A 27,181-nucleotide genomic window follows, 5' to 3' on the forward strand; every position below is an offset into this window, starting at 1 on the left:
CTTCGGGGTTTGAAATCTTAACTCAAAATTTATCAAAAAATAGTTAGAACAAGGACAGGTTGTAACCTAGGAGTAGGTCCACACTTTCTTAAGGAGCTTGCTTAGTCCTGACCTGCTTGCTTTCTTGTAGTGATTTAATTTTTGAAGTGGTTTCCATATATTGTGTATTGAAGCAAGATTATGAAGGGTCCAGTCTTGGTGTGCTTGCAAGTCCTAGATGTCATCGTAACTGGTAATGGTACAGCTTTATTCTACCTTGTGTCTTTCCTCAGGAGTCCCTGGATAATGATATTGCCATATATTCCTTGAAGATTTTGTCAGATGGCACGGGAACTAACATTCTTTACCATCTCTTTGAACTTTTATACTAGTAAAAATAGTGTGCCATGGAGAGAGTTTGCTTTTGTTTTGAAATTTTGCAGTGGAAGTTAGTTTAAAAGAAATTCTTCAAGTGAGAAAAAAAGTAACTTTGAAAACTGACTGTAGGCTCATTCAGTGACTCGGAGACCCTAGCTGACAGATATGAGACCAGATGCACAAGGAGCTGTAAGATACCATCTATATGAAGACATTTATTAAAGAAAGAAATTAAAAGACGTTCTGTGTAGCCAAAAAATCCAGTTTACCTGGCTTAATACACTGAAACTTGTCTAACTCTGAATTACTACTACTTCTAATAAGAGATCAAACAAATATGCTTGAAAGTCAGTTTAAGGCAAAGCTTTGGGTGACTAGGTGAGGACTGATAATAAAGTACTTGAATTATGTTGAAATAAGATTTAAAATTAAAAAAAAAAACTCATGACCTAGGGACTTTGTATGAAATCCTTGAGGGTAACACTGTTCATTGCAACATTCATGGGACAGGAGTACATGGCCTTCATTTCGTCTTTCATCCAGAAAAGCAGGACACCAAGGTATAAATGAGCTGTGCATACGAATTAATCCTTCTTTTCTCTTTTTTCTTTTTTTTTTTTTTTCTATATAGATAGAGCTTTATAAATTACTGATGTGCAGCCACAGGCAGGGAAGAGTATGATATGACTTCTGCTTGGCAGTGGTAACAGACTGTGAGCTATGAAAGACTAAATGTGAACTGCAACTGAATGTGCAAGGGATACAGGCTGCTCAGACTCAGACGGTACTGGGTAATCCCAGCTCCATGGGGCCAGTCTGGTGGTGTTCACATCTCCCATGTGTGTTGCTTAGGAGTATGCAAGCAAAATAACTTTTGAATCTTTTGGATCACTTTTAGTTGGAAGAGAAAACCGCTGTGATGTCTGGTGCCCATTTCTGCGTGGAGGCTGTATAACGGTTGGAGTAGTTTATCTCATTGTGCAAATTTTACATAGGCATATAAGGCGTAATTTTGCCTGATTGAATGTGTCCAAGGCAGAGTTAGATTATCAATATGAGGTCCCTATGATAAGTTTTTTAATAAACTTTAATCTAATTTGAACAGTGTAAAAAAAAGCCTGAGTAGGAAAAACACATGCTACTGGGATGAAACAGCTGTCTGGATGGGTGTTACTGGCTTTCTCAGGAGAACTTGAGCAGTCCTACAGAGTTGCATCAATTCTGAGTTACTTGCTAAACATCAGACTCCTGTGTTCTCAGAATGGTTTAGCAATGTGAAAGGGCGGAGGGCTCCATTCTGCTGTTTCATCGAGCGGGATGCTGACGTACCTCCACTGCCATTACCAAAGTAACAGCATTGCAGCTTGATGCCACTTAAGGCCTGGAGAACCCTGTGGCAGGGCCAGGATGAAGCACAGGAGTAAGCACTTGCATCTATAAAACGATTTCCGAGTCAATACATTGATGGAGGGGCTCTTCATAGGGAAAATTCATTTGTATATGACTGGTACATAACTGTCTAACCTGGCTGAACAGAGAGTGATCAGACTGCACAGAAAGCTATAGCAAATACTTGGCACAATGCTGCTAAGCTGCCACAGCTGCTTGTAAACCTGCTGAGCGTTTTTTCACTGAAGACTTTTTGCTACCTTTGCGGTACTTCCTCCTTCTTTGGTCTAAAATTAGAGCCAGACTAGAAGGGGAGAGAAGGGGAGCAGGGAGGAAATCAATACACTTTGCTGACAGTCACTAGAGTTGCTTGCCTTTTTTTTTTTTTTTCCTTCTTTCTTTTGAGGCAACTAAGAACTGGTTTCAGATGTTCTTGGCCTCCTCCTGCCTTTTATAAACTATGAGATATGGTGGAATTATGTCTCCAGCTTTGCAGCACGAAGGATTAACGTACGTTTTAAACAGTACATAAAGCTGTCAGAGTGCAGCATAAGCTCGTAACAGTTTGTCTCTGTGATGACCTGCGGGCGCTCAGGTAGCTAGAGAATAGCTGGACTGAGACAACAGCAAAACTGCGTAAAGAGCTGATAGCCTTCATGTCACTGATTAAATATTTTCTCTTTTCCAGGCCGGGTTTCCTTTTTCACTTCTGGATCAGAGAACCTTCATCGAGTGGAAAAGGTTCACTGGGGAACTCGCTATGCCATCACCATCTCCTTCACCTGCAACCCAGACCATGGCATTGGGGATCCAGTCTTGATGTAATTCCTCCAGGGATGGAACATGAGATCAAATGGAATGAGAGAAGCCCTGCAAGAGGAGAGAGAAAAGAGAGAGAAACTCACATTTGATTAGAATTTCCCAGCTGTATTAATATATTGTAATACATCTTGTTTTCACATGTCCTTTTCCATAAATGTTGCAAACAGTGCCTTAAAGACTACCTGAAATTTGGTGTATTCTGAAAATGCTTTGTCTTCATGTGCTAAAGGGATAGGCTACAAAGAAGAGTCCTGGAGTGGGCTTTTTTTTTTTTAAATTATTTTTTAATTCTGCAGTTCAAAAGAGACAAACAATCTTTTGGACCATGTCTTGATACGACTCCCCATGCTGCTGTTACCTGTTTAATTATTTAGTCTCTTCGGTCACTAAGGGAATGTAGAAAGCTTGACCAAAGGGAATAGAGGAAGATGAGTGCTATTCTTTTGAACATACCTTCTGACAGGGATGTATTCTCCCTAGCGTGGGCATTAGTGGGCAATTCACCTGTGGTTTGACTACTGGGACTTACTTGAACTTTTAAAAATTGAATTACTACAGACATTTTTCTGCTACAAACTGGGACTAGTTAATACAAAGTCAGAAATACAATTCTCTTGTTAGCGAGAAGACGTACTGCTTTTGGATGACAAATACTTTGCTGTGCTAAGGAATGCCATGACATTAGATCCTTCTGATCAGAGTGCAGCACTACCAACTGACCCCATTTTCTCTTGAGTCATAATGAAAATGAGCAGTCTTCCTGTTGGAAGCCCAGTGTTAAGGTTATTAAGAGGTCTTTATGGAGATGGCTTGACCACGTTACGCTGTACACTAAGTAAATGCTAAAAGGAAAGCTGGGCAGAGGTAATCCTCTGGATTCATCTTGGCATTCATAGATCCCTAATTCCCAGGTGGAGCAGTAGGATTTGAGAGGGGAACAGCTGAGATGACAAGCTAGTTTTGTAGTGGTTTTCCATATGCCTCCTTAGACTCAATCCTGTAAACCTTGGCTTGCTGGTGGAAGGCTGGCTAACAAAACCGCAGGGACCAGCGGACTCTGGTATGTGGAGTCTAAGGGGAACTGATGTCCACCTGCATCTTAAATTGATACAACCTTGAGCTGGAGCTTGATGATGAAGCACTTTTGTGCCCAATAAATAAAGGTTTCCAATGTAATCTTAAGACCAAGTTGAAGGAAGCTTGCTTTTTTTTTTTTATTGTTGATGCAACTACAAATCTTGTATTGTGAAATACTGTGTTTTATCTTGTCCAAAGCAATGTTTTGTGTGTTTCAGAAAGTTTCTCAATAGCTCTTTTTTGGACTTCTCTTTCAGTTTAGCATGAAGACTTTTTTTCCTATTAACTAGGACCATTAATCTGTGGTGTTCCTTGAATAATAAACTGCAGGGACTTCAGAGAAGAGCGATAATTGCATTGCAGTACAGATAAAATAACAAACAAATGCGCAATCTTGCCAGCTACCTTGTTTTCTTATTGCAATCAAAGATTTTTGCGGGTCAGCGTGTTGTTAAGTAAACGGTAGGAAAACCTAATATTTTTTCTCAATCAAATTCTGAAGCAAACATGTTGATTTGATTTATTAATAGTCTATATAATTTATGTGAAACACTTGGAAAATCTGGAAATGTGCTTTTATTTTTTAAATTTTATTCTATATCTAAATATTTGTTTCAAAGCCTGTTAATTTCAAGAAATTGCATTACACCCACGTTGTAAGTCTATGTGAGGGCAGAGCAAGATGGGCAGCAACTGCTTTACTGGCTTAAAACGTGATGTCTGATTATTATCTTGAGATTTAAATGTAGGGCCTTTTCCACAAAAATATGTGACAGCAGTGGAATCTGACTATGAATGGACCTGTGTGAATTTGGGTTGGGATTCTCCAGATTGAGGTCCTATGTTCCAAAATTCTTAATTTCACTGTGAGTCTTATTGCTGCTCTGCTACACTGTCATATAAATTGCTTTGCTCCTTTTAAGTGTTTGTTAATGACTTCTGTCTGTCATGCAGGCTTTGAGTTGCACTAAGTGGCACATTCAGAGCTGCCCTCTGTGAAATACTGCTCAACAAGATAGTGTTAGACCACAGGGGAAATCTCAGCTGATCTCCTCTCGGATTTTAATCTTTTGAAGGTCCTGTGTACTGTAATATCTCCCAAACTTGGTGCATCTCATGCTATGAATTGACTGTCATTCAGAAATAAAATCAAGTTGGTATTTGTCTTTTGGAGTTTTTAAGCTTCAGTAATGTGTTCAATGTGATGACCAGACTTGTCAGATGTAATTTGCGAATAACATGTGCGCTGTACCTGGGAAGAGAATTAATCTTTTGAAAGAGGTACAATTCAGTGTACTGCATGTTTCAGTACCAGCCAAGACTTATCTGTTTGAAGATTCTGTATCTGGACTACTAAAAGCAATATCTAGATCTATGAATTAAACAGCAAATGAAGAAGTATAGTGCAATCTAGAAGACTGTGAACGTAGCCTCCAGCAGGAAACCAGTAATTGCAGGAAGGCTGATGTTCCTAGGGCAGAGTGGAATTTGCACAATTCAGTGATCATTAGCAATAAACTTGGCTTAATTGATTTTAGTCCACTTAAATATCTTTAATAACTTTTTATTAAGTTTATTAAGTTTATCTTCGTTCTTGACAGACAATTCTGAATTTGAAATACTTTAATTACTGTCTGTCGTCTTCCAGGTTCAGTCTGCTTGTTGCTACTGGGAAACACGGTGCTCTGTTTCGTAAAACTCCGATCATGCCGAGGAGAGGATTTGTTCTGTTATACCAGCATAAATCTGATGCCAAGCTGCTGCAGACAAGTGCTCTTAGTGACAGCAGAATTTCAGCTGGATGTTTCCCAGTTGTGTGAGCACCTTTGTAAAGAGCCCTCATGGTTCAAACTGAACCATGTTCAGTGCGAATTGGGGCGAAGTCCTGACATTAAATTCATAGCCTTGTACCTGAAAGCATACTTGTTACAAGTATTTGGGAATATCGATTTGTATTTTGAAATAAAAATCTTTGTAAGGAAAGGTGTGAAAAATCCCAGGGTGAAATAGAAAATACAGCAGTAGAGCAAGCCAGGGTCTGAATCCCTACTAAGAGACTGAGTGAAGCTTCCTGAGGACTCCTGTGAAATTGTACTACTTTAAAAAACTATCTTTGCACTCAAAGGTTCTGGGGAATATCAGGAACTTTTGTAAAATTAACAGATATGTGATCAAATTAGGGTTTTTTTTTTTTGTGTTTGTAAACCTAGCTTTCAATCCTGTAGCATGCATTTTATTTTAATTTTTTATCCCCTATGATGTGATTCTAGGAACTCTGAATGGACTTCTTGGCATTTCTCATGTATGAAATTTTCATTGTGTAAGCAGTTGTGGAATCATTGTCCCTGTAAATCCACTGAAGGTTTGGAAAGGTACATTTACGCTGAGGTTTTCCTGAATGTGTATTGTCCACCTGAAATAACCTAAGCTCCATCTTAATGAATTTCAAGTCCAGAAATGTTTACCAGGATACTCTGTTTACAAAAGTGTTTTAATTTGGATTTGTAGCAGAAATTTAGCTTTGTCTTATTTATTTTCATTTATAAGGTCAACATCTCAACAGGGTACTTTCTGAGGCTGTAGCACATAATGATGTGCACGTTAAAATAGAAGTGTAACTGAAATGGCATTGATAATTACTACACTGTCAAGAAAATGTCTTTTTCTTCTTCAGTTGCAATTTTTAGTACATTTGAATTTCTCCTTTATAGCTTCCTTTCCCCAGTAAATAAAAATGGGTTTGTTTTTAATATAGAGTTCCTCACATTCCTTCTCCATCTAGATATCCTTACACAGTGTTTACATGGGAATTGGATCTCTCTAACGTAGCTTTGTGCGATATTTTTATCTTGTCTAAACTCTAGGAATAGAACTAGGAAATGTTGCTGGAGGTCAGGGCTCTCTGAGTTAAAAAAAAAAAAAACGCTCAACCAACCACCCTCCTCCTCTTCCCTCCCCCAAGCAGAAAAAAAAAAATAAAATTCCAAACTGCTGTCTCTCCTCTTTGAGTCTCTTATGCGGAAACCCAACCAAACATTCCAAGAACAGCAGAGGAGTTATTTCCTTGCTGAAGCGCAGATGGCTCTGGCACGCATCGATCATCTTTGCCTCATACGGAATGGCAGTCTTCTCAGGAAATCCGGCAAAGAGAGCCATCATAAAACGGTGAGTGTCTGTTGCTCCTTGTAAAATACTGTGAAGACCTATAGCGTACTCTGCCTTATCTCTGGTTTTGTAAACCCTGGGAAGCTGAAAGCAAATTTTGTCATGTTTGAAACCTGCCAGTCAACTCTCTCTCAATGACAATCCAGTTATCCCTAAAGTTCTGTGTAGGCACTTTTTACTGCTGTATGAGTGCTGGTGGCTTGTACTACAACTTTTCAGGATGGACTGTCCAAGGCAAATAACTCTGTCCTATGTCCAAACTGTGCATCTTTCTCTGATTCTGCCCATCATCTCCCCTCAAAATAGTTATTCCATCTCTCAATTCTGTCCCAGCATACTTAAGCTTCTAACTGTAGCATTTATTGAATAGAGCATATAAGCGCAGCTCTTTATTTATTCACAGACTGGCTCGCTAGAACTGAAAAGGAACTAGCTTTGTTCCGATAACCCTCTTAGCTCATGCGCTGTGTTAGTCTTTAAGAAGAATTTCTAACGGTAATGGAACTGTGAAGTGTTGCTCCGTTTTTGACCTTTTTCATTCTTCGGCATTCATTTTTTTCCAAATACTCTTATTTTTCTTCTGTTACAGGCATTGTCCATACTTGAAACAACGCCCTTTATTTCAGAGATGTTTATTTCCACCTTGCCGGTTTTCCTATACAGCTGAAATACTGCCAAGGTAGGGATCGGTGTTTCCTGCTCTTGAGCACTCGTCTTGGATTGTAACGTGTGGACAGTGAGTACTGAATTTTGAAACAGGTACTAGAGAAAGTTCATTTTTTCATCTTTTTGCTGTTTTTTTTGTCAGTGACTGTTTTGCATTACGGAACTGCTGGTAGAGCTGCTCCTTTGTGAACTCTCATTGACTTTTAACAGGGTGCTGCGCGTGCAGATCAGACAGTGGGATCACCACAAGAAATGCCTTGCTTGGACAGTTCTTATTGTGAAATCAATAAAGCAGCCTGGAAGTGCTCTCTCCTTTATGTTTGTAACCTTTAGATGCATCCAAACAAAGCAAAAACCTCAAAATACTTACATGTACTGCTGGCTAATCCAGAGGCTGTCCAAGGAGTCTGGGCTGGTTGAGTCCGTAAGCTGCCAGGTCAGATAGATTGTTTATAATTAACTTTACTGAGACCTTCACCGAGACTTCAAGCTGAAGACTCAGTGGCGTAGGAGTACAGAAGGAGCACGTGCCTGAAACCACAGCGCATCTTTTTGAAGGAAAAAATGTTATTTATAAAGAGAAGCTGAGATGTATGGAATGTTCATGTTGTTTGTTTCTGGAAATTTCTTGTAACAGGCCTCCAGTGTTCAAAAAGCTCATTTTAGAAACGGATACTCTTCCTATTTTGTTAGCAACAACAACAAAAAGCCAACTAGGTTACTGAGGCATGATTTTTCTGGACAGACACCCCGAGAATTTCTCTCTCTTGTTCCTCAGTTTATACAATTATATTAAGCTGTTTATGTAGATGCCAGGACACTTTGCTGCTGACTCCACAGAAAAAAATCTTGATGTTTTCTTTTGAGACTGCTTTTCACTGCCAGGGTAAGGCCTCTGGGGGGATGCACACCTTGGAGGTGACCCCCTCAGCATATTAACTTGCCAGCCAGACCATTAAATCTGAGGGGAATAAACAGCAGCAGGTCCTAATGGAGCAGTGCTGCATGTGTTGGCTCTGGAGGGCAGCTTCTTCCATTCCCTCCAGCAGGCAAATGTTTTTATTTCTGACTTATGTTACTGAAGAGGAGACATGTTCTGGAAGCCCTCTCTGTACATCAGGGCTTTACATGTGATTCACTGAATAACCCTGTAAAAAGAAGGCCACATTTTACCAGGCAATTCAAAACTTAAAAGGCCATGTAATTCTTGCACCTCTGAACACAAAAGAAGTGAGAAAAGTGGTCTTGCACTTGGATTATTTCTACTTCAGTGTAACAGCTCCGTGAGCCATAAATGGTTTTTTTTTCCCTCATTTGTTTATTTTAAAGGCAGATAGAAATTCATTAGGAAGGCACTCCTTTCCACAGGGAGGAATCTGATGAAAATAAACTGTTGTTCACTAGTATGAAAAAAGAAATACAAGACAAGTCAGTCAAGCAGAGGGGTAAGTTAAATTTAAGATGGTGTTAGGCAGAGAGCAGCTACAGGAGACTTCTCTCACAGTGAAATGTCCGTATTGCTCTTGAACTCGTGTTTCCCTCCTTGCCTTCAGTCTGCCTCACAGTTTCATTAGAAGATCAGACAGAGAACTGGAAACTGCAAGCTTTCAGGCAGCAAAGCTCCTGCTCTTAAAACCCTTCGTAAAACTTCCAACGGGACCTCTTCCTCAACAGCGTTTCCTTAAGCTATTTATCCTGTCCATACTCTGTTGGAATTAATAATGAAAGTTGAGTATGCTAGATTAAGCTGTCATGCTGCATCCATCTGTTTTAAAAATAATGAGTTAAGCATTCTTCTGCATGTATCTTGTGTATCACCCGGGCCTTTTTAGGTGATGGTGTCCCCCATGTATAGCATCTGTCTATTTTACCTTTCTGGCTCTAGGTAGAACTTAGACCTGCAAATAAGAAACAATCCAAGAAGAAATTAAAAACTGCATTCATAAATATACAGAAGGCTACAGAAATTTCCCCTTGGAAAAAAAAAAAAAAGGTTTGAAAAATTTGGATTTTTTGGAACTGTAAGAGAAGACAGTTTTACTCATTTTTGTAATCTTGTAATTGAGTTGTAGGGGATGTGCACCTGCTCCTCAGTATTCTCCACTGAGGTTCCACTCTGCATTTTCATGCTCCCACAATATATGGAAGTCTAGTCCTCTTCCTTCTCATTTTCCCTTTCTAGTTACGCACACGCTTTGTGGGAGCTCTTCGTCCATTCAGACCACAAGCAGGCAGGAAGAATCTCACTCCTCTGCCTCGGCGCCCGTGGATTTCTCAGGAAGGCTGCTCTCTGAGTGCCCGGCTGAAAGCACGCAGCTCGAGAGGTGATGAAGGCACTCACTCACGTCCTGCTTATTAGCGCCAAGAGCGCTGAAGTCTTCTGTCTTCACAGCTGACTGCCTGCTGCCTTTGAGCCTTGGCATTTTCATCTCAGCAACTGGAACTTGAGACTTCTTGACTTTGTTTTCTAAATGCTTTTAGCACCTCCAGATGCCTTGTGAGTCAGTGAATGCCAGCGTGCTGCAAAAACTATCACTTTCAATACAAGATAAACACATTTCAACTCTGTAGCGAAGACTTTTACCTGGGCTTTGGAGCAGGCCATTAAAACTTATCCTCTTCCTAATCATTCTCCTTAAATTAAATACTTCAGCCATAAAGCACCCACAGACAGGCAGTAATGAAAAGCCTTTCCATAGCTGAATTGTACAGGGGATATACTTGTGTGATATTCAGGTCTAAATTAATTATTCTGTCCTCTGGTCAGGCCAGCTTCCTGACTTGCAGGATCCTGAGCAAGGCAAAACCGGAGGAGTTTGACAGCAACTTGTCGTTCACCTGGCTCCCCTGGAGTGGGAGGTGTAGTAGTGGTGTAATTGTGTGCATGCTTACAAGGGATTATATATTAAAGTTACAAACACGGCAAGGCTCACAAGGAACAGTAATATCCTCTTGTTAGACCACTTGACAGAACTGAAAAAACCAGAAATCTTTGAGCCTTAAAACCTTGTTTTTAACACATGAAATGAAGTGAATGAGTAAGTGGATCAATTAACTAAGAAAGTAAATGTCATTGTCTCTCTCCCCTGTCCATCAGCTGAACACGGTTATTGAACCTTAGTTTTCTCTCCTAGCTGTGGTTGGACGTGCAGGGGACAGACGTGCAGTAGGGGAGAAGACTCAGCTTGGTGATGGACCTGCCTCCTGCAGTCACTACTTGCTCCAGACATCCAGAGCTGCTTCCTACATGCTGCTGAGGGCTCGTTTGCGGTACGGAGAAGACAAGGGTGGGAATACGACTAGGATATTGGAAAATCTTTTTAAATTAATAAGATTTTGGCTCTCTAATAGTGACGGCATGCTTACTGAATGCACTCTGAGGAGTCCAGCTGCACTAGACTGCATTACTTAAGAGAAGTATTTTCCAGTTGTGTTCCAGACCTGGAAAGGTGAGGATAGCATGTGTACATCTGAGCTAGCTTTATTCTTGGAGCATGCCAGTGGTTCAGGTTTGTATCAGTGCAAGTAAAATCTGCCTCTAATTAGCTGCCTTGAAATTGGGAAATACTGTTTTGTTGGGAAGAACATAGGTGTGGAAAGAATGCTTGACTTAATGAGCTTATCTAATCTTAATCTCTGTCAGAAGTACTAGCCTGACCATAAATATTAAAGTAAGCTCTCTGTAGAGATAATAGCCAAGAATGCTTCCCTTAACCACAAAGGATTTTCCATTCCTAAACAGCTAAAAAGCTGAAACTAATCTGAAATATGAAGACTCCATTCAAACTGAGCATTGTCGCAACATCAATGTATTGCAACTAAAAGCCAATCGCTGTATTTGGGCACGGGCTTAGCACAGCCCTGGGCAGGAATTTTTACAAGTGCCTCAGATGAAGATTGCTAGCTCCCTGTACTTCTGCAAAATAAGTTTAAGACTGTTGTTATGGTACCTGAGTTAAGTGCACAGGCTTTTGGAGCCTTAATCCTCCTTATGGGCTACTCCTGTTCATGGCTGATAGCGGGGAAGGTTTCTGCTGGGGCAGTGCCACCAGCCTGCAGGCACCCCCCGTACCCCGACGTGGCTCCCCAGCAGCGCGGGTGTCCGCCCAGCCGCACGGTTCTCCTTTCAGGAGACAGCTACTCTAAACAATGGAGATGGTGTTTATCCTCCGGGCCAGACTCCATCAATTTGTCCAGTTTATGTTGGGAAAAGGCAGTAAAACTGATGCTTACAAGAATTCTGACTGCACGCACTCCCGCATAGGAAGCCAAGAAAACTCCTTGTGTCCCTTGTTCCCTCACAGGGGGAGGGGAGAGACCACCCCAGGAGGAGGTTCAGGGCATGGTGGGGGCTCGATGGTTGGCTCTAGCTGGCAAATCCAAAACGCAGTCAGCAGCTGGGATGGGGAGGACACATCTGCCAGCTCTGGAGCCTCTAAAGAGGTGGTGGCAGCAGAAAAGATTCTCTGGGGAGAAACGGGAGACAATATTTGGGCTCTTTTGTGGGACTCAGCAAGACATGACAGGTGATGGGAAGTATGTGTGAGCTGGGTTTGCTGTGGAAGGGAAAAGGACAGTGTCTGGAGGATGGTGAGAAGCTAATTGCTATTGAAAGAAAGGAAAGGGAGACCTCCTGCCGCTGGAGAGCTGCTGAGAAGGAACAATGTTAAATCTGGGTAGTGGTGAGTGCTGAACAGCAAAGTCTGACATCCCAAATGACACTTGATGGGGCTTGATATCACAGGTAAAACTGACTGATGGCCCAGGGATCCAGCAGAGTGGCGGATCTCTTTGTGTGAGGAGACCGAAATAGGTTTTTAGAGACAATTCACTCAACACCGAGAGTTCAAATCAGTTTGCAGCACTTCTCCAGCCATCCTTTGCTGACAGGACTCTCTACCTGTTGACTTTTTGTAGCTTCCCAGGTACCTGCAAGGGAAGGAGGCTGACAGGAGAGACAGAAAATTCATGCTGGCCGGGTGTGCTACAGAAGGACGCTTTGGCAGGGACACTTAGCAGGAGGAAAAGATCCTGACAGCATTGCTGCCATCCCCAGCACAGTACCTCCAAAATCCAGCAGAAAACTGAAGGGAATAATGGGATCAGCGTGTGGCTGCCTCAGTGGCACGCCTCCACAGAAACCTGAGAGACGTCCGGTGGGAAGGACCAGAAAGCACAAAGGCAAGAGTGAATGAGTAAAACAGATTATTATTCTTTTTTTTTTTAAAAACTTTAAAACTCCTCTGGAACTTGATAAGCTAATTTGCAGAAGCGTGTTTTGCATAAAGCAGAAAATTTCAGGAAGAATAGTTAAAGGAACTTAAGTTAAGGAACCACCTTGATTAAATACAGTTTCCTTGGCAGGACACGTAGGAGGATCGGACTGGTGACTGTCTGGCGGTGTGACAGAAGCCACGCATGTCCCCGGGCTGAGCACTCGCACTGGGGACATTTGCCTGCGGCCAGCAGTGCCGCATGCCCAGCCAGCCCGGAGCTCAGCCAGGTCCTGGTCTTTCCAAAAATCCAAAAGTGGCCCCAAATACACAAATGTTGACCCTCCAGGGCATAATAGATGTGGTACTGCTGAAACTAAGGTGGGGAATGAAGCGAAGTCACTTACCTGGTTTAAGGCAGCTACTTTATTGATGTACTACTTAATTGTTTTGCTAAAGTAGGTGTCTCAGCCTTCTTAATTTAGAAGACATTACTAATTGAAAACACTCATTCTAGCCCATGTTTTAACTTGATTCTTTTTCCTCAAGGGCAGGGAGAGAATATTTCATAACACTTCTCTACTTGAAATTGCAGGTTCTCTCGAAGAGCTGCCTTATGTCTTGCCCTCTTTAAAAAAAAAAAAAAAGAGGAAAAAAAAAAAAAGGAATATTTAAAATCAGCTAGATCCCACCAGGAGCTTCCTCATCCCCTTAGCAGCCCAGACTCATAACGGACGAGGTCCATTAATTTGAAGCAGTTTGGCAAAATATTCAATTAAGGATCCAGAGGAGCACTTGACTAGTTATCACTCCACATCGTTTGTTCTGCCTGCTTGAGAGTTACAACCCTCGGCAGGGCTGGATTCCATTTCATTCAACAATTCTGTAACCACGGGTAACTGCAAAAATGACGTGGCTGTGTGCTGCTGCAGGGAGGCTGTCAAAGTTGTCAGGTTGTAAAATCAGCCTGCTTTGACGGCTCTTCTGTTGTGCAGAATTTACCTTGCAGAATTTGCTCTGAAAAAAATGGTCAAAAATTATTTTCTGTTTTTGCAGCTTTTAAACTAAAAGCAAAATACAAGCAGTTCACGGACGCCTTTGCCAAAGACTGGTATGTCTCCAGACATGCAAGATCTGGCTTATTCAAATGTCTTCTCCCTAACAGAAAAATGAGTTTACTCCGCTCTGAAGCACATTGGGAAGGACGAGGTTCAGTGCGGACTCTTCCTCCTCTTTATTTTGTGTGTACTACAGATGGGATCAGAGGAGCTGCTAGCTCTTGGAGGCTCTAAACATTTTTCACTTTGGAAGTGCCAAGGGGATAAGTCTGCCCATGGTCAGCAAGGGTTTTGGGACTTTTTTCTCCTTTCCGAACACCTGTGGTTGACTTCCATGCTGGGAGCAGGGTACCCTCTTCACTAGCATGTGCCAGCCAACAGCCAAATCCCACAGGCATGTCTGGGGCAGTAGTTACACCTGACACTGTGCGTGCAAGTATAATGCATTAAATCAATCTGGGACAAAGGATAAAAGCACTTACACAAGAAGCCTGAAGCAAAATAATTATTTAAAATCTATTAACTCATTGTTTAAAACTGTCCTACTCATCTTGAGTCAAATGATACCTCCCCTTTTAAGTCCTTCCCTCAAAAGTCTCCCAAAAAGTCCTCAAATAAAATCCCTTCCTTACAAGCCTGCCTCAGCTCTCATACTGATACTTGACGTTCTTGATGCAACAGTAAGACATGAGAATGAGCTGTAAATGCTTTGCAGACTCCCCAGAGCCCCTGGAAGTTAGTCCAGGCTCCAGAAAGCATCCTCTGGCGATAAACTTGCTTCCGAAGCCTTGAATTATCAAAAACCTTAAACAGAAGAAACATGTGCCCAGCAACTGTTAGATCAGCAGGAACAGAAAAATGACGAAGGGTCTAAAGCTTTTCTCCTGCTCTTTTTTACTATTAAAACCTCAGACTTGGCCATTCTCTCTCCAATGTTACTTTTTTTTTCATCAGATGAGAATTTGGCTCCAGAAGTGCCTGAGTGCTTACAGGTGAGTTCTTTCATATTAAATATTTCACTGGAGACTGATGGCAGCTTCAGAGACTTCTTACTGCCCATGAAGCCAAACACGGGAGGGCTGCAGCTAGCAGGGAATTAAGGATCAAGTCCGTGACACCACAAGCGAAGCGCAAGAGCCATCCTGATGACTGAACCCAAAACTGGAGAGAAAGCGTTCCTGCTTCCCCTGGCAGCGTGGGTAAGCAAAGGTTTTTGAATCTGGGGAAGGTGCGCGCTGTTTTCGAAGGCTAAATTTAGCAGTGATTAAATGACCTCTTAATTAACCAAATATTCCCCCTGCTTGCCTTTCCAAATTATTAAATAACTAAACAATTATAATGAGCTCTGCAAGTAATTACTCCCCATTCCAGGCGCTGCCCTCGCCAACTGCGGCCTTCGAAACCGCCAGCTGTTAATGTGCGGGGAAATGAAAGCCATGAAGTGTGAGTCAAATAATTGAAAACTGAACAGGAAAAAAACCCCGCAGGTTCAGAGGCAATGTAAGGAAAACTGCTCCCCCGTGCTGAGTCCCTAAGTGTGTAGTGCCTCCGAGACCGAGCATCCAGCATAAAAATTACCAGTGGATTGAAGCTGCAGTACTGTGTTTTCAGGGGTGCTCTGGCAAAGCTGGGAAGGTTCCTCATGGTTATTCTGCCTCGCAAGGCTTTGCAAAGCCTCCCTGGGGGCTCGTGTGCCTCTCTGGAGAGGGGAGACGCAGCCTCATGGAGCAGAAAGGAGAAGGTAAGAAGCAGAAGGTAAAGCCCAGAGCATCGGAGAACACAGGTCTGGCAGGTATTTCTAGGTGCAGCAGGGTAAAAGTTGGATTATTAATTCAGCCATTTACTGGTCTGAGCGATATTTTAAACATGAACAAGCTCAAGTGCATTGATGCTTTTCACCCGTGATTTTTAAACCAGATTTAACGATGTCGTTTCCCAAGCCCTTCTTTTCACATCAGTTGTATTGGTTTAGCTGCCTGGGGGTGGACACTGAATCTGACTGGGACAAGAAATAATTATTTTTGGCTTAATTGGAAAAAAAAAAACAATAAAACAACTTTACAAACTAAAACTGCGTAATCCTTTAAAAACACAAGGCTGCAAAAACAGACGTACCCGCCCAAATGAGGGGCCAGAGGAGGTTTAAGCTGGAGCAGAAGTAAAGGAAACGCTTGTCCAATTATGCTCCTACCTATGCAGATGTAACTTCTCTAATGTAGGTGAGGATTTATAGCAATCGTGCTTGCAGAAACACGCCTGCTTTCTGATTAGATTATGGAAATCAACCGAGACTTCTGCCTTCCCCGCAAGCCACCTGAAACAACGGATTTGAAATTCAAGAGGTATGAAATTTTCCCAAAGCCTCGAAACTCTCCCTGGGGTGTTACGGAGTCTGACGGATAGAGTTTTTAGCTGTGGAGCAAAGCGAGGGTGGAAGCAGAGTCCCTGGAAGAGGCTGCAAATTGTTGCTGAGAAGGAAATGTAACACGGAGCACAGAACATGCGGAGACGGGAAAAAAAAAAAGTCATAGGATTAAGGTAAAAATGCCAAAGAGAGCAACATGCTAAAAACAACCACGTATCTCCAGTGAACAAATAACCTAAACAGTCACATTTGATCCATGACCTTTCCGTAAAAGCTCCCTTCAATGTGGGCAGGAGATTCCATCGATGGTGGGCAATGGGAATGCACGTTGTGAAGGCAGGTTCTGGGGTGAAGTCTGTCATTATACATGGACCCTCCACAGTCTGGGTCTGAAACGCAGGCCTTGCAGCTCTCGCAGACAAACGTTTACTGAAGAATGTGACGGAAGACAAAAATGCCTACGAAGATGCTGCTTTTTGAGATCTAAGTGAACATGCTCGTGCCAGCGACCTTCCCTCTTTCTTTACAGGCCCTGGTGCTCTCAGAGCAGCAGACGTCTTGCTCCTGCTGCCCCACGCTGCCTCTGTAACCCCTCACCCTGCACCGCGAGGGCTCGGTGCCTGCACCGGGGTTCGGAGGCTCCCGTACCAGGTTCGCTCGTGAGCGCAGTAAATAGGGTGAGAAGAGAGGAGGACTCGAAAGGAAGCTGAGCTGGGACTTGGCTGCATCCTGAATGGGGCACGTGGCTGTCAGACCAAATGCTGGTTCTGCGCCGAGATCCTGACAGGAGGCGAGATTTCAAGAAACCGTAAGTCTCCGTCCGCTGCCGGCGCGTGGGCACGTGCTCTGCTCGGCAGCTCCTTGGGGTGCCCATCTCTTCCCTGTCCTGTTTTCACACCGGGCGTAAAGGCTTATTGTTAGAGGTAGCACGAAGCTGATGTAGTACGGCCTTCCTAAGCCTCCTCTCAGCCAAAGCAATTTTTCGGTGCTCTCATTAAGATTGAATAATTCAGTGTGACCCATTAACTGTTGGGATTTTGCGTTCTGCAGGTAGCGCAGCTGTCCAAGCCCCTCTCCCCATGCACGAGGACCCTCTCGTCCCTGCTTCCATGGGGTCTGGGGCTGTGACCATGAGGGATGGAGTGGGGGGACGCAAACACTCTCCTGAGGCCATGAAGTTACAGATTTAAATGTTTTTTCTTGGCTTTTATTGGAGTAAAACCAAGACTTAGGTTGTTTGGGGTTTTTTTTGTTTTTGTTTTTGTTTTTCTTCTGAATAAGAGAAAGATACTGAATACCCAGGGCACACAATGCCTGGTAAAGAAATATTAACTAATGATGGACGGAGGTGAAAGGCCAAGTGATGCTCCAGCTCTGTCCCCATCCCTCCACTCTGGTTCCTCCGGATTTAAACCAGACCTGCAAGGAGCTTTTCCCCTCACACTGGGCACCAAAGGGCATGGGGCTTCACTTCCTCATCCTGCCAAAGAGAAGCTGCTGCAAAGACAGAGGCAGTGCTTTGAAGTTGAGAGCTGTTTGCCACAATAAACTCGCCTTTGTATTAAAACAAACAAACAAATGAAAACAGGGAAGCAAAGTTCCTTGGTTGCTATTTCCTCTGCTGTTGGGAATTACTCGTGCTGCAGGCAGGCAGAAGTTCCTCAGCAGATTTAGTCATTCTAAAAAGATGCCAACAACAAAATGACAGGGAAGCTGTGCTGTGTTCAGCAGTCGGTCGTGAGCGTTGGGATAATCCTTTCTATTCAGCCTCCTCTGCACCAAGATCCTGCTATTGGAGCAGGCTGCAGCATGGGCTCTGCCGGGGAGTGATGCCCTGCCTTTCCCTCCCTTCCCAGTGCTCCCAACCCGTAAGGTGGGGAAGAGGAGGCTCCCAGGAGCTAAAGAAGAAAGATTTTGCCTCCATACCCTATCTCCTGCTATTGCTTCTCACCCAAGGAAGGGCTTTAGAGAGGGTGTTGGTGCAATGAAATGATGGTGCTTTTATCAGGAGCCTCCCTTCAGCCGTGTTCCCAGCGAAGCCGGCTGAGCACAGCTGCCCTTGCTGTGGCTACGTGACCCTTTTTTGCTGACCGGCTGCCGTTAGCTAAAAATGGATGAGAAGTTCTGGTGCACAAACGCTTTCCCTGTTCGACCATTCATAGCTAACCCAACCCTGTCATCCCTACGAGAAGCGCTTTTCCCTTCTGTAGGTAGCACCTCTCATCCAAGGATCTCAAACCACTTCATGCACATCAGCGATTCTTAAAACACTTCTGCAAATGAGGGAAATGGCGTCGCTGTTTTATAAGCAGTTAACGACAAGCGGCACAAGAAAAAAACTCGAGGGAAAAACTCTTCAGCAGGGCCTGTTGTGACAGGACTAGGGGTAATGGTTTCAAAACAGAAGGAGGTAGATTTACATTGGAAATTAGGAAAAAATTTTTATGCTGAGGGTTGTAGAACCAGGTTGCCCAGAGAGGTGGTGGATGCCCCATCCCTGGAAACATTCCAGGCCAGGTTGGCCGGGGCTGTGAGCAACCTGATCTGGTTGGAGATGTCCCTGCTCCTTGCAGGGGGCTTGGGCTGGGTGGGCTGGATGGTCCCTTCCCACTCAAAGCACTCTGTGACTCTATGAATAAGCGACTTCCCCAAGGTCACAGCGGTGATTTTGTCCAAGAAGCCAGGACTGCTGATCTCCCCCCATTTCAAATAATCTCCCTCATCAGCTCCAGTGGCGAGTGCTGCCTCGATAGGCGTCTCCAACATCAAAACCCTCGTCAATCTGTTCTGGGTTTTGCTCACTATCTTGCTCTAAGCCTGCCTGGGTGACTTATCAACAGCACTGGTGCTTTTGGGATGAATGGCCTGCGCGTCCCCACCAGCAGATGACGTGAAGGAAGATAAATATACACACTTGAGTGGGATCGGATAACCACGGCTACCGCGAGGGGCGGCGCAGGCGGGTGCTGCGGGCTCCCCGTGTCGCCCGGCTACCGCTCCTTAACCTGAACGCTGCCCAGGGGCAGAGAGCGGCTTTCAGAATGTGGTGGCTAGCGGTAACCAGGGCTCCAGCTGATCTTATAATAACGCCATTCCTGTGAGATACTGCCTTCTGCAGTGTTAAATGAAAGGGGAAAAAAAACCTTAGGAAGAAAAAGCAGAAACTCAATTGAAATCAGCGGGGTTACCGGGATTTTGAGTAGTGCAACGCTGGGAGCTGGCGCTCGGCCCGCGTTGCCCAAAGGGAGGATGCTGCAGGAGCGCGGGACAGGAGCCGGCACTGCCGGCTGCCGTGGACAGCTCGTCTGGTGGGACCCGCGTGGCCCTGAAGGTTTGGTTGTCCTCTCTCTACGGGTGTCTTCAAGGGTGCCGCTGTCTCTCCTCTTTTAGCGTTACCGCGTTACAGTGAATTTACCTTCTCCCTCCTTCCAGACTTTTGAAACATAAGTTCAATTGTAATTACTGAGAAGTAATTGCTACACTGTGCCTTTTCCTGGGAGGCTTCTTGCAAGAGCCAGCCTTGTGCTTCTCAAATGGCAAGCTGATATTTAAAAAAAAAAAAAAAAGGCGTGGAAGTGTTGTGAGTGTGATGGATGTCCCTGGTGAGGCTTGCAGGAGTGCGTATATGAAATGGTGACTGTCTCCAAAAGGCTGTTTGTGGACACACCACACTGAGCTTCAGGAATCTCCCTTGCTTTGTTTGGATGAAATCATGTTTGGTTTTAGTTAAGAATTCAGGAGCTGAATTCAAGACCCTAACGGGAATGCACGAGGAAAAGCTAACGACATCTCTGAGAGACACTGCCCTAAACAAGCTGAAACAAACTTAGCAGATGTTACTTCTCCAGCATCGCCCTGGTTTTAGAACGGTATCCTCTGACAAGCACGGCTCATATTGCTGGACGGTTGGATTTTGCACAAACTTATTTCCTGCTTTCCTCCAGATATCTCAATGGAGGGGTTTGAGTGAGATCTTCCACAATATTGAAGGTCAGCCCTCTAAGAAATTCACCTTGTTTCTCACTGTAGAAGCATTCCTAGTGTTTACAAAAATGTCTCATTTAAATTAAAATTTAAATTATAAATGGAGAGAACCACAAAAGTAGAGCCCAAATGCCAGAAGGATTCTCTGGGATTCATCTCTCCCTTTCCTCTGTTCATTGGCCTTTTCTTGGGTGGGGGAAAACCAGGAAAATGTTGCAGCAAATTTACTTTGGTATATCCCATTGGGAACCTTTTCTCTGGAGACAGCGTGGCTCTAGTTGGGACCCCAGGTCACAAAGCTCAGCTTTGACCATTCAAAACCTGCCAGGAGGAAGCTGCTCTCCCCAAAAGTGACAGACACCACGCTAGGAACTCAAGGTGGGCAGAAAGGTGGATTCCTGAGCAGAAATGTTTATAATTTTAAAAAAACCTTTTAATATATGTCCAATTTAGGGTTTTAATATACCTCAGTATCTTCTTTCAGTGTTGGGTGTCCAACGGAAGCTCATGGCATCCTCACTGGCAGCGAGCTCCTTCCTCTGCTTTCACAAACTCAACCTGGGCCACCCAACCCCCCCGGACGCTCTGCTTCCAACTGGGGCGTCCTTCTTTACTGTGTTTTAGATACATTCCCAAATAAGGGCAAAACCCCTTCTATAATGAGAATAATGACAACTTTAAAGTTATATCCTCTGAAGCTGCTGCTGGAGATTTGAAGCCAAAGAGCTCTATTTCTTATAAGCCACAGCAATTAACTCTGTGCCTCTCAATTCCCCAGAAACACTTGAAAGTAACAGTAATAACCAATATTGTAAGGCAAAAAAAAACCCGGCTGGGCTAAACTGCAGTTAGTCACCAGTCCTGGGTGTTTCTGTGGGTGCTGGCAGTGAGGATGCTGTGCAAAATGACAGGAATAAAGTGAGTCTGGGCTCGGCATAGAAACGTGGGAGAGGAAAGGCAGCGCTTGGAAGCGGGATTTCTCTTCGCAACAGACTTTTCCCCTTCAGATGTTGTAGTAACTTTATACTTTAAAGAAATTAAATGCTCTTATGTAGGTGGGTCGTGCCCTGATTGTGTGCGACCGCTATGCTTTAAAGCCTAAAATAAAATGTGAATTTTCTTCCCAAGACCTCAGGCTGGAAGATGGCTGCTGCCAGCAGAGGCACTCAGAAATGGGACGGCAAGAGCCGAGCGTCCCCGAGCCGGCCAAACTTCCCGTCGCCGCCACCCGCCTTTCTGGGGCTGCCTTCAGCATTTCTCAGGTGCCGCGTTATCCGCTCCCAGGGTTTGAGTGCTGAGCTGGGATAGAAAATTTATGCACTTTCTCCTCTCGTCATGCTGATATGGGAAGAAGTGATGAACGCACTCATCCTGCCTGCTCGCCTTGGTTAACGCAACCGGGCAGCAAGCCCTGCGTTCTGTACTGCGCAAGGTACAGATTGCTCATGAAATCACCTCTGTGTGATTCCCCGGTACCAATCACACACTAGGCACCAAAAATGACTGCTAAACTGGCAGCTAAAACGTTAATGATTTCCTTGCGCTCATGATTAAATGGTAATGTGGGGCTTCTGAGCATTTATTGCAAATTTGGTTTAAAAAAATCTGTGATCGAAGGTGAAATCTGCAAAAATTCAGCAAGATTCAAATGGATTCTCCTGTGCCTCGGGAAAAGAACCATTCTCACTTTTCCCACAAAGCACTGGCATTTTCTCTTTTCAAGTGAAAGCAGAACAATCGCCTTTGCTGCAGTAGCTGCCACCTTAGATTAAAGGCAGGAAAGAGCTCTCAGGATGAAACTGCACTTCTTTCACAGTCTGGGTTGGGTTGGTGTGGGTTTTTTTTTTGTCTTAAATACTTAAAACCTAATGGATATTGGAAAAGATTTCCTAGTGATGAAAATATTTTCTTTCTTGTAGAGCATGTACGGAGTTTTGTAGTTACAACCTCTGCCCCAACAACAAAAATGCTGTTGTCTTCCCTAAAATTACCATTTCCATTTTGCTGAAGAACTAGATACGTCACTAATCCTGCTGCAAAATTTCATTTATAATTAGAAAAAAACTACCCCACATTAAAACCCACAGAATTACAATGACTTGGGTGTGATAAACGATCCCAGGGTACAGATCGCTTGCCTTCTCAGAACGTAGGAGAACAGCCAAAGTTAAATAGTTTTCAAGGAAATCACCGCCTTTGGCTCAGTTACAGCCTGACTGACTTTCCTGGTGTGCTTCAGCCTGGCCTGAGATGCTTCAGATTCACCACAACTGACAGGATAGGTAGAGTTTGCAAAGTCCCATCATCTGGATTCTGGTTATGTGTCCATCTCAATTTCAAACGCTTTTGCAGCCTCTGTGGGTGTGGAGACAAGACGTGTTTCTAATGCCCTGATTTTGGGAGTCCTGACTCAACCCTTTCAGTGCTGAGGACACGTGATACCTCTTCCCCCCAGCAGAAAAGAGCCCGAGCAGCTTTACAGCAGCTTTGCGTGGCCTGCACACGGGGCGATACGCTTAGGAAAGCTGAGATCCTCCCAGACCCACACCAGCACCCTCCCCAAAACATCCTGGGTGAGCAGCAGGCAAAGTTGCCCCTCCTGGGTGAATTAAAGGCTGTGCCAGCCCCGAACAGGACCCTGTGCTATAGGCAGGCAGCAGCAATCCCCTTCCAAAGCTAATTACCAGATTGATTTGGTTTTGTTGTTAAAGGAAGATACATGAAGATTGTCTCCTCATTTCCAAAACATAAGCACACCCGGAGGAGTCAAGGCTTGCCCAATTACATGAGGAACTCCGTTAAACATCTGCTCCTGCGGGATATTTATGAGGTGGGACAAACCTGCTGACTTTTGGCAGTTTAACTGCTCCCATGGGACACTAAGAGGGATGGTGTTTATGTAATTAATCTTTTCAACGGAGCTCTGGTCCCCAGGCGCGTGAGGGGCTCCCGAGGAGTCGTGTTTGCGAGGGTCTGCACCGTGTCGTGCTCCCTGCGCGGCTGAAGAGCCGTCGTTCATCACAGACAGCAGCGCCTGCTGACTGCCCGCCAGTTCTGCTGTTGAACAGGCGCTCCCCCACCCCAGTGACGTGCTCCTTGGGGGTCATCGGATCTACCGGCTCTCTCGTTAGAGTAACCTCGCACGGGTTTACCAGGGCCTGGTGGGAGGGAGGAGCACTGGGATGGGACCAGGATGAAGCACATACTGGTTGAAAAGCCCGATGAGTGACAAATACCCAGCATTCCGTCTTTCATCCGGACGGTCCTCCGTCAGCCCTTTGCTGTCTAACGCTCTGACGATGGGGCACAGAAAGCACATCCCCTACGCGCCACTGGTGACGCCGAGCAGAGCAGCAGAAGCCCTTCTGGGGATGGATGGGACGTCTCCGGAAGCGTACCCCAAAACCAAACCCTTCTGCTCGCTTATCCTCACACTAAGTTACGAGTATAGATCTCATCTGCTCGGCATTTTCATCCCTTTTCTCCTAGGCACGACTCCTTTTCAGCTCCCTCTTTGTATTAACAACTATAGTTTTAGACTGTTTGGCTTTAGATGATTTAATGTGGTTTTCACAGCAGAAAGTGTGTTCCCTAATACTGTTTTTGATACCTCTACAGCCCTTCCATCACCTGCTTCCCCATACACACCTGTTAAGAGGCATACACTATGCCTTGTAGCTGTTTCATAGAGGGTAATCATCCATCCTGGAGCAGCTTTGTGATGCTGGGGTGGGTCGGTGGCCTTGCACGGAACCTTCTCCTCAGGCCAAGCAGTGGAAATCAAGACACCTCAGTACGATGTCAGGTCAGGACCCAAATCAGGGTGGGTTTTTCTTTCTGTAGCCATAAGGAATTTTTTTAAACTTTTTTTTTTTTTTTTTTCCCTCAAAGGTGGGCAAATGGCACATGCAACACCTAGGAGGGATGCGGCTGTGCTGGGTCTGCCAGGAAGTCTGTCTGGCCGCACCGTTACGCGCCCTGAGAGCAGGACAGTGCAACACACCTCGCAGGTGACGCACGTACTCCAGCCTCCCCACGCCGCCTTTTGAATTAAGTCTTATCTTTGTTATTCTTGTACAGGAGTGACTTCCAGCCTCGGAAATGGGAAGCAAAGGAAAAGTAACAATGACTTCAGAATTCATAATTAAAAAATGAATTAGTTCCTGAAAAGTTGTTCCTAAAACTGCTCTCCCTGCCAGTGTCCAACATGAACTGTGTGTGAGTCCCCCTGTCCCACAAGGAAGTGGGCACCATTAGGTCCACTGATACTGCCCAGCTCGGTAGTGTGCGCAACACTGGACACAACAAAGTGGCCGCCAGTGTTTCAAAGACAGTCCTGTGGTTAAAAGTAGTACGAGCAAAGTGAGTTACTTATTCCCCTCTCCCCGAAAAGCACCCCAACACCTGCATCTATAAGAAGCGTGCATGACTCCCAGCACAGGAACCTGCTCCCCTGGTCTCCATCCAACACCTGCCCCGAAGGGTTTATTTTTCTGCTGTTAGCTGAGTGCACAAAACCCAGCGTGTTGCTGTGCTGTGTTCCCTGCTCCCAGTCCCTGGCTGCGGTGTCAGCGCTTCGTGGCCCTGCTTTAGCACAAACGTACCCTAAACTTTGGCGCGTGCCACGAGAGGATCACCCAGGGACACAGGAACCCAGTTACGCTGCAGGGCCAGAACGGGACTCCTCTCGAGCAGATGGGGTCGGGGTTTGCCATAAGAAAGTGGAAATGACTGCTGCTTAAGCAGCTGCCTGCTGTTTCAGAAGTCCCTGCGCATCACCAGCTGCTGATAGTAGTTTATGCAACTCGTATCGTGCTTTACTCATCCCCAGAGTCTGTCCCAGAGCAGGAGAGAGGAATATCGAACCCAACTCCATCCCTGTGCACATGAGCTCCTGAGAGAACGCTGGGTACGGCAGCCTCTCCCCTAGTAAATACACCCCCTGAGCTTTTTAATCTCCGTTTATTTTATAAACTGAGGGTTTACAGTTGTTTAGATGCTTACAGGCATCTCGAGTATTCGTGGTGAAGGTTTACTACGAGACGCTAAGTGGGCAGAAACTGAGCAGAGTACATTGAGGCAAAATGCATTTGGTGAAATGTCACGAATAAATTTGTGCCTTTTATGATGAGTCTCATGGTACAGGATTCAGTCACTTTTCCTAGAGCCTCAGGTCTTTGAGTGATAGGACTGTAAGACATTTTTCATTCTTTCCCAGGTAAATTTTCAGTTTTTCAAGCCCTGTTGACTGTTGAGAAAGGGACCAATTTTAAAAAGAAAATCAGTGCCAAATTCAAATCACTTTAGGTAGAAACCTTAAAAAATTACAATATCTTTTTGGTGATTTCTGACAGCTTACCTTGTAGTTTTGAATGCTTGGGGTTCGAAGTGCTGCTGTAATGAATTTTAAAATAGAGACTTAAAGCTTGGTGAAACTGTAGTGCACTGTAAGGTAGCAGGAAATAGGAAAAGGGGCTTAAAGGTCTCCTTGCACACTCCAGAAGAAGACAATGGTCATCTACAGGGCAAACCTGAGGCTTGCAGCTAAATTAAGCAATGCCAGGACAAACTCAGACTTCTGGGGACCTGCCCCGGCTGTAGCCTGACGATAGCACTGAGAAACCACAGAGAACCAGCGCAGGGCTGGAGCTGGGCAAAACTCAGCAGAGCGTGACAAGGGTTTGGGGCAGAGCTGAACTAAGTGTCCACCTCACCTTCTGCACCCAAAACCCAGAAGGATTTGTCCTGGCTGGCTGCCGGTTCCCGGCAGGACCCCCCTGACAGCCCTGAGCCAGATGGAAATTCAAATGCACATCTCAGTACTTGGGTTCACGCAACTTCTCGCCCCTAACTAGAATGACCACCAGAAATGAGTTTTTAGGACCTTGTGGGACTACGGGGTCCCAAAGCCCTACCTTGGCCAGACGCTCTGCTGGTCCTGGTGTCTCCGGAGCGCCTCCTCTTCCTCACTTGTCTTTTAGCGTGGCCATGCCCAGGGCCTCCGAGCTGTAGTCATACTGGTTGCTGGAGGACATGGACCGTCCCCAGGAGCACTGCAGGTTGGAGCCCCGCTTGCGAAAGGAGGATGTGAACCTGTAGAAGTTGCGGTGCCTGTTGCGCAGGTACTCCCGGTAGTTTTTGGTGAGCAGGGTGTAGAGGAAGGGGTTGATGCAGCTGTTGCTGTAGGTCAGGCAGGTCACCAGGTAGTTAATGCACTTTTGGGTTTGGGTGGTGAGCTGCAGGGAGCTGCTGTAGAGTCGCACCAGCTGCCAGATCCAGAACGGCAGGAAACAGGCCCAGAAGACCAGCACGATGCTGAAAATCATGATGAGGACCTTCTGCCGGGGGGATCTCTTGCTTTTCTCCTTGTGGGGGGGGTTCCTCTGGGACTCCAGGTAGGTCCTGGCCAGGCGCGTGTAGAGGAAGCCAATGATGATGCCCGGGGCCATGATGCTGGTGCTGAAGAGCACCGTCAGGTAGGTCCGGTAGGCGTCCACGCTCCAGGTGGGCGCACACATCCTCTTCACCTTGCCCTCCGCCTTGCCCCCCTCGGTCAGGGTGACCATCAGCATCATGGGCAGAGTCAGGAGCAGCGAGACCGACCAGACAGCCCCCGCCGTCACTTTCCGGTAGCCGCGCGACCGCTTCAAGGTGTCCAAGGGCCGCGTGACGGCCAGGTAGCGCTCGGTGCACATGAGGGTGAGCGTGAAGATGCTGGCGTGCATGGTGAGCAGGTCCAGGCTGAGGAGGATGCGGCAGCCCAGGTCCCCGAAGTACCAGTCCTGGGCCAGGTAGGTGCAGACGATGAAGGGGATGGTGGAGAGGTAGAGCAGGTCGGCCAGGGCCAGGCTGACGATGGAGCTGTACATGGGGGCGGCGCAGCGCGCCGAGTGGCACATCACCACCAGCGTGTAGACGTTCCCCGCCACCCCGGCCACGTACATCACCGACAGCACCGTCCCGAAGGCCGAGGGGATGAGCAGGGGGGCCCCCCCGGGGCCGCCGCCGCCGCCTCCCGCCGAGCCGTTGCCCACCCCCGCCGCCGCCGTCCCGTTGGGCTCCATGGGCGGCGGCGGCGGCCCCGC

The 27,181-nt window shown here is 45.4% G+C and overlaps 2 protein-coding genes across 5 annotated transcripts in view; one reads left to right on the forward strand and one right to left on the reverse strand.

The window, feature by feature from the left end:
- Positions 1–4,811, forward strand: part of OGFOD3 (2-oxoglutarate and iron dependent oxygenase domain containing 3) — a 50,455-nt gene extending 45,644 nt beyond the window's left edge. For all 4 annotated transcript variants that reach the window (XM_086762562.1, XM_086762560.1, XM_086762564.1 and 1 more), the window contains one exon: positions 2,435–4,811. In XM_086762562.1, the coding sequence (XP_086618688.1) occupies positions 2,435–2,566 (132 nt within the window). In that variant the 3' untranslated portion in view covers positions 2,567–4,811. The remainder of the gene's footprint in view (positions 1–2,434) is intronic.
- On the reverse strand, positions 546–27,160 carry LOC147598512 (urotensin-2 receptor-like). The gene is made up of 2 exons (XM_086762558.1): positions 26,012–27,160; positions 546–2,616 (listed from the first exon to the last, which is right to left on the reverse strand). The coding sequence occupies exon 1, from the start codon at positions 27,158–27,160 to the stop codon at positions 26,063–26,065; it is 1,098 nt and encodes a 365-aa protein (XP_086618684.1). The 3' UTR covers positions 546–2,616; positions 26,012–26,062.
- Positions 27,161–27,181: the final 21 nt, after the last annotated feature.

This window comes from Chlamydotis macqueenii, chromosome 18 (assembly GCF_036417535.1).
Source record: "Chlamydotis macqueenii isolate bChlMac1 chromosome 18, bChlMac1.mat, whole genome shotgun sequence".
NCBI lineage: Eukaryota > Metazoa > Chordata > Aves > Otidiformes > Otididae > Chlamydotis > Chlamydotis macqueenii.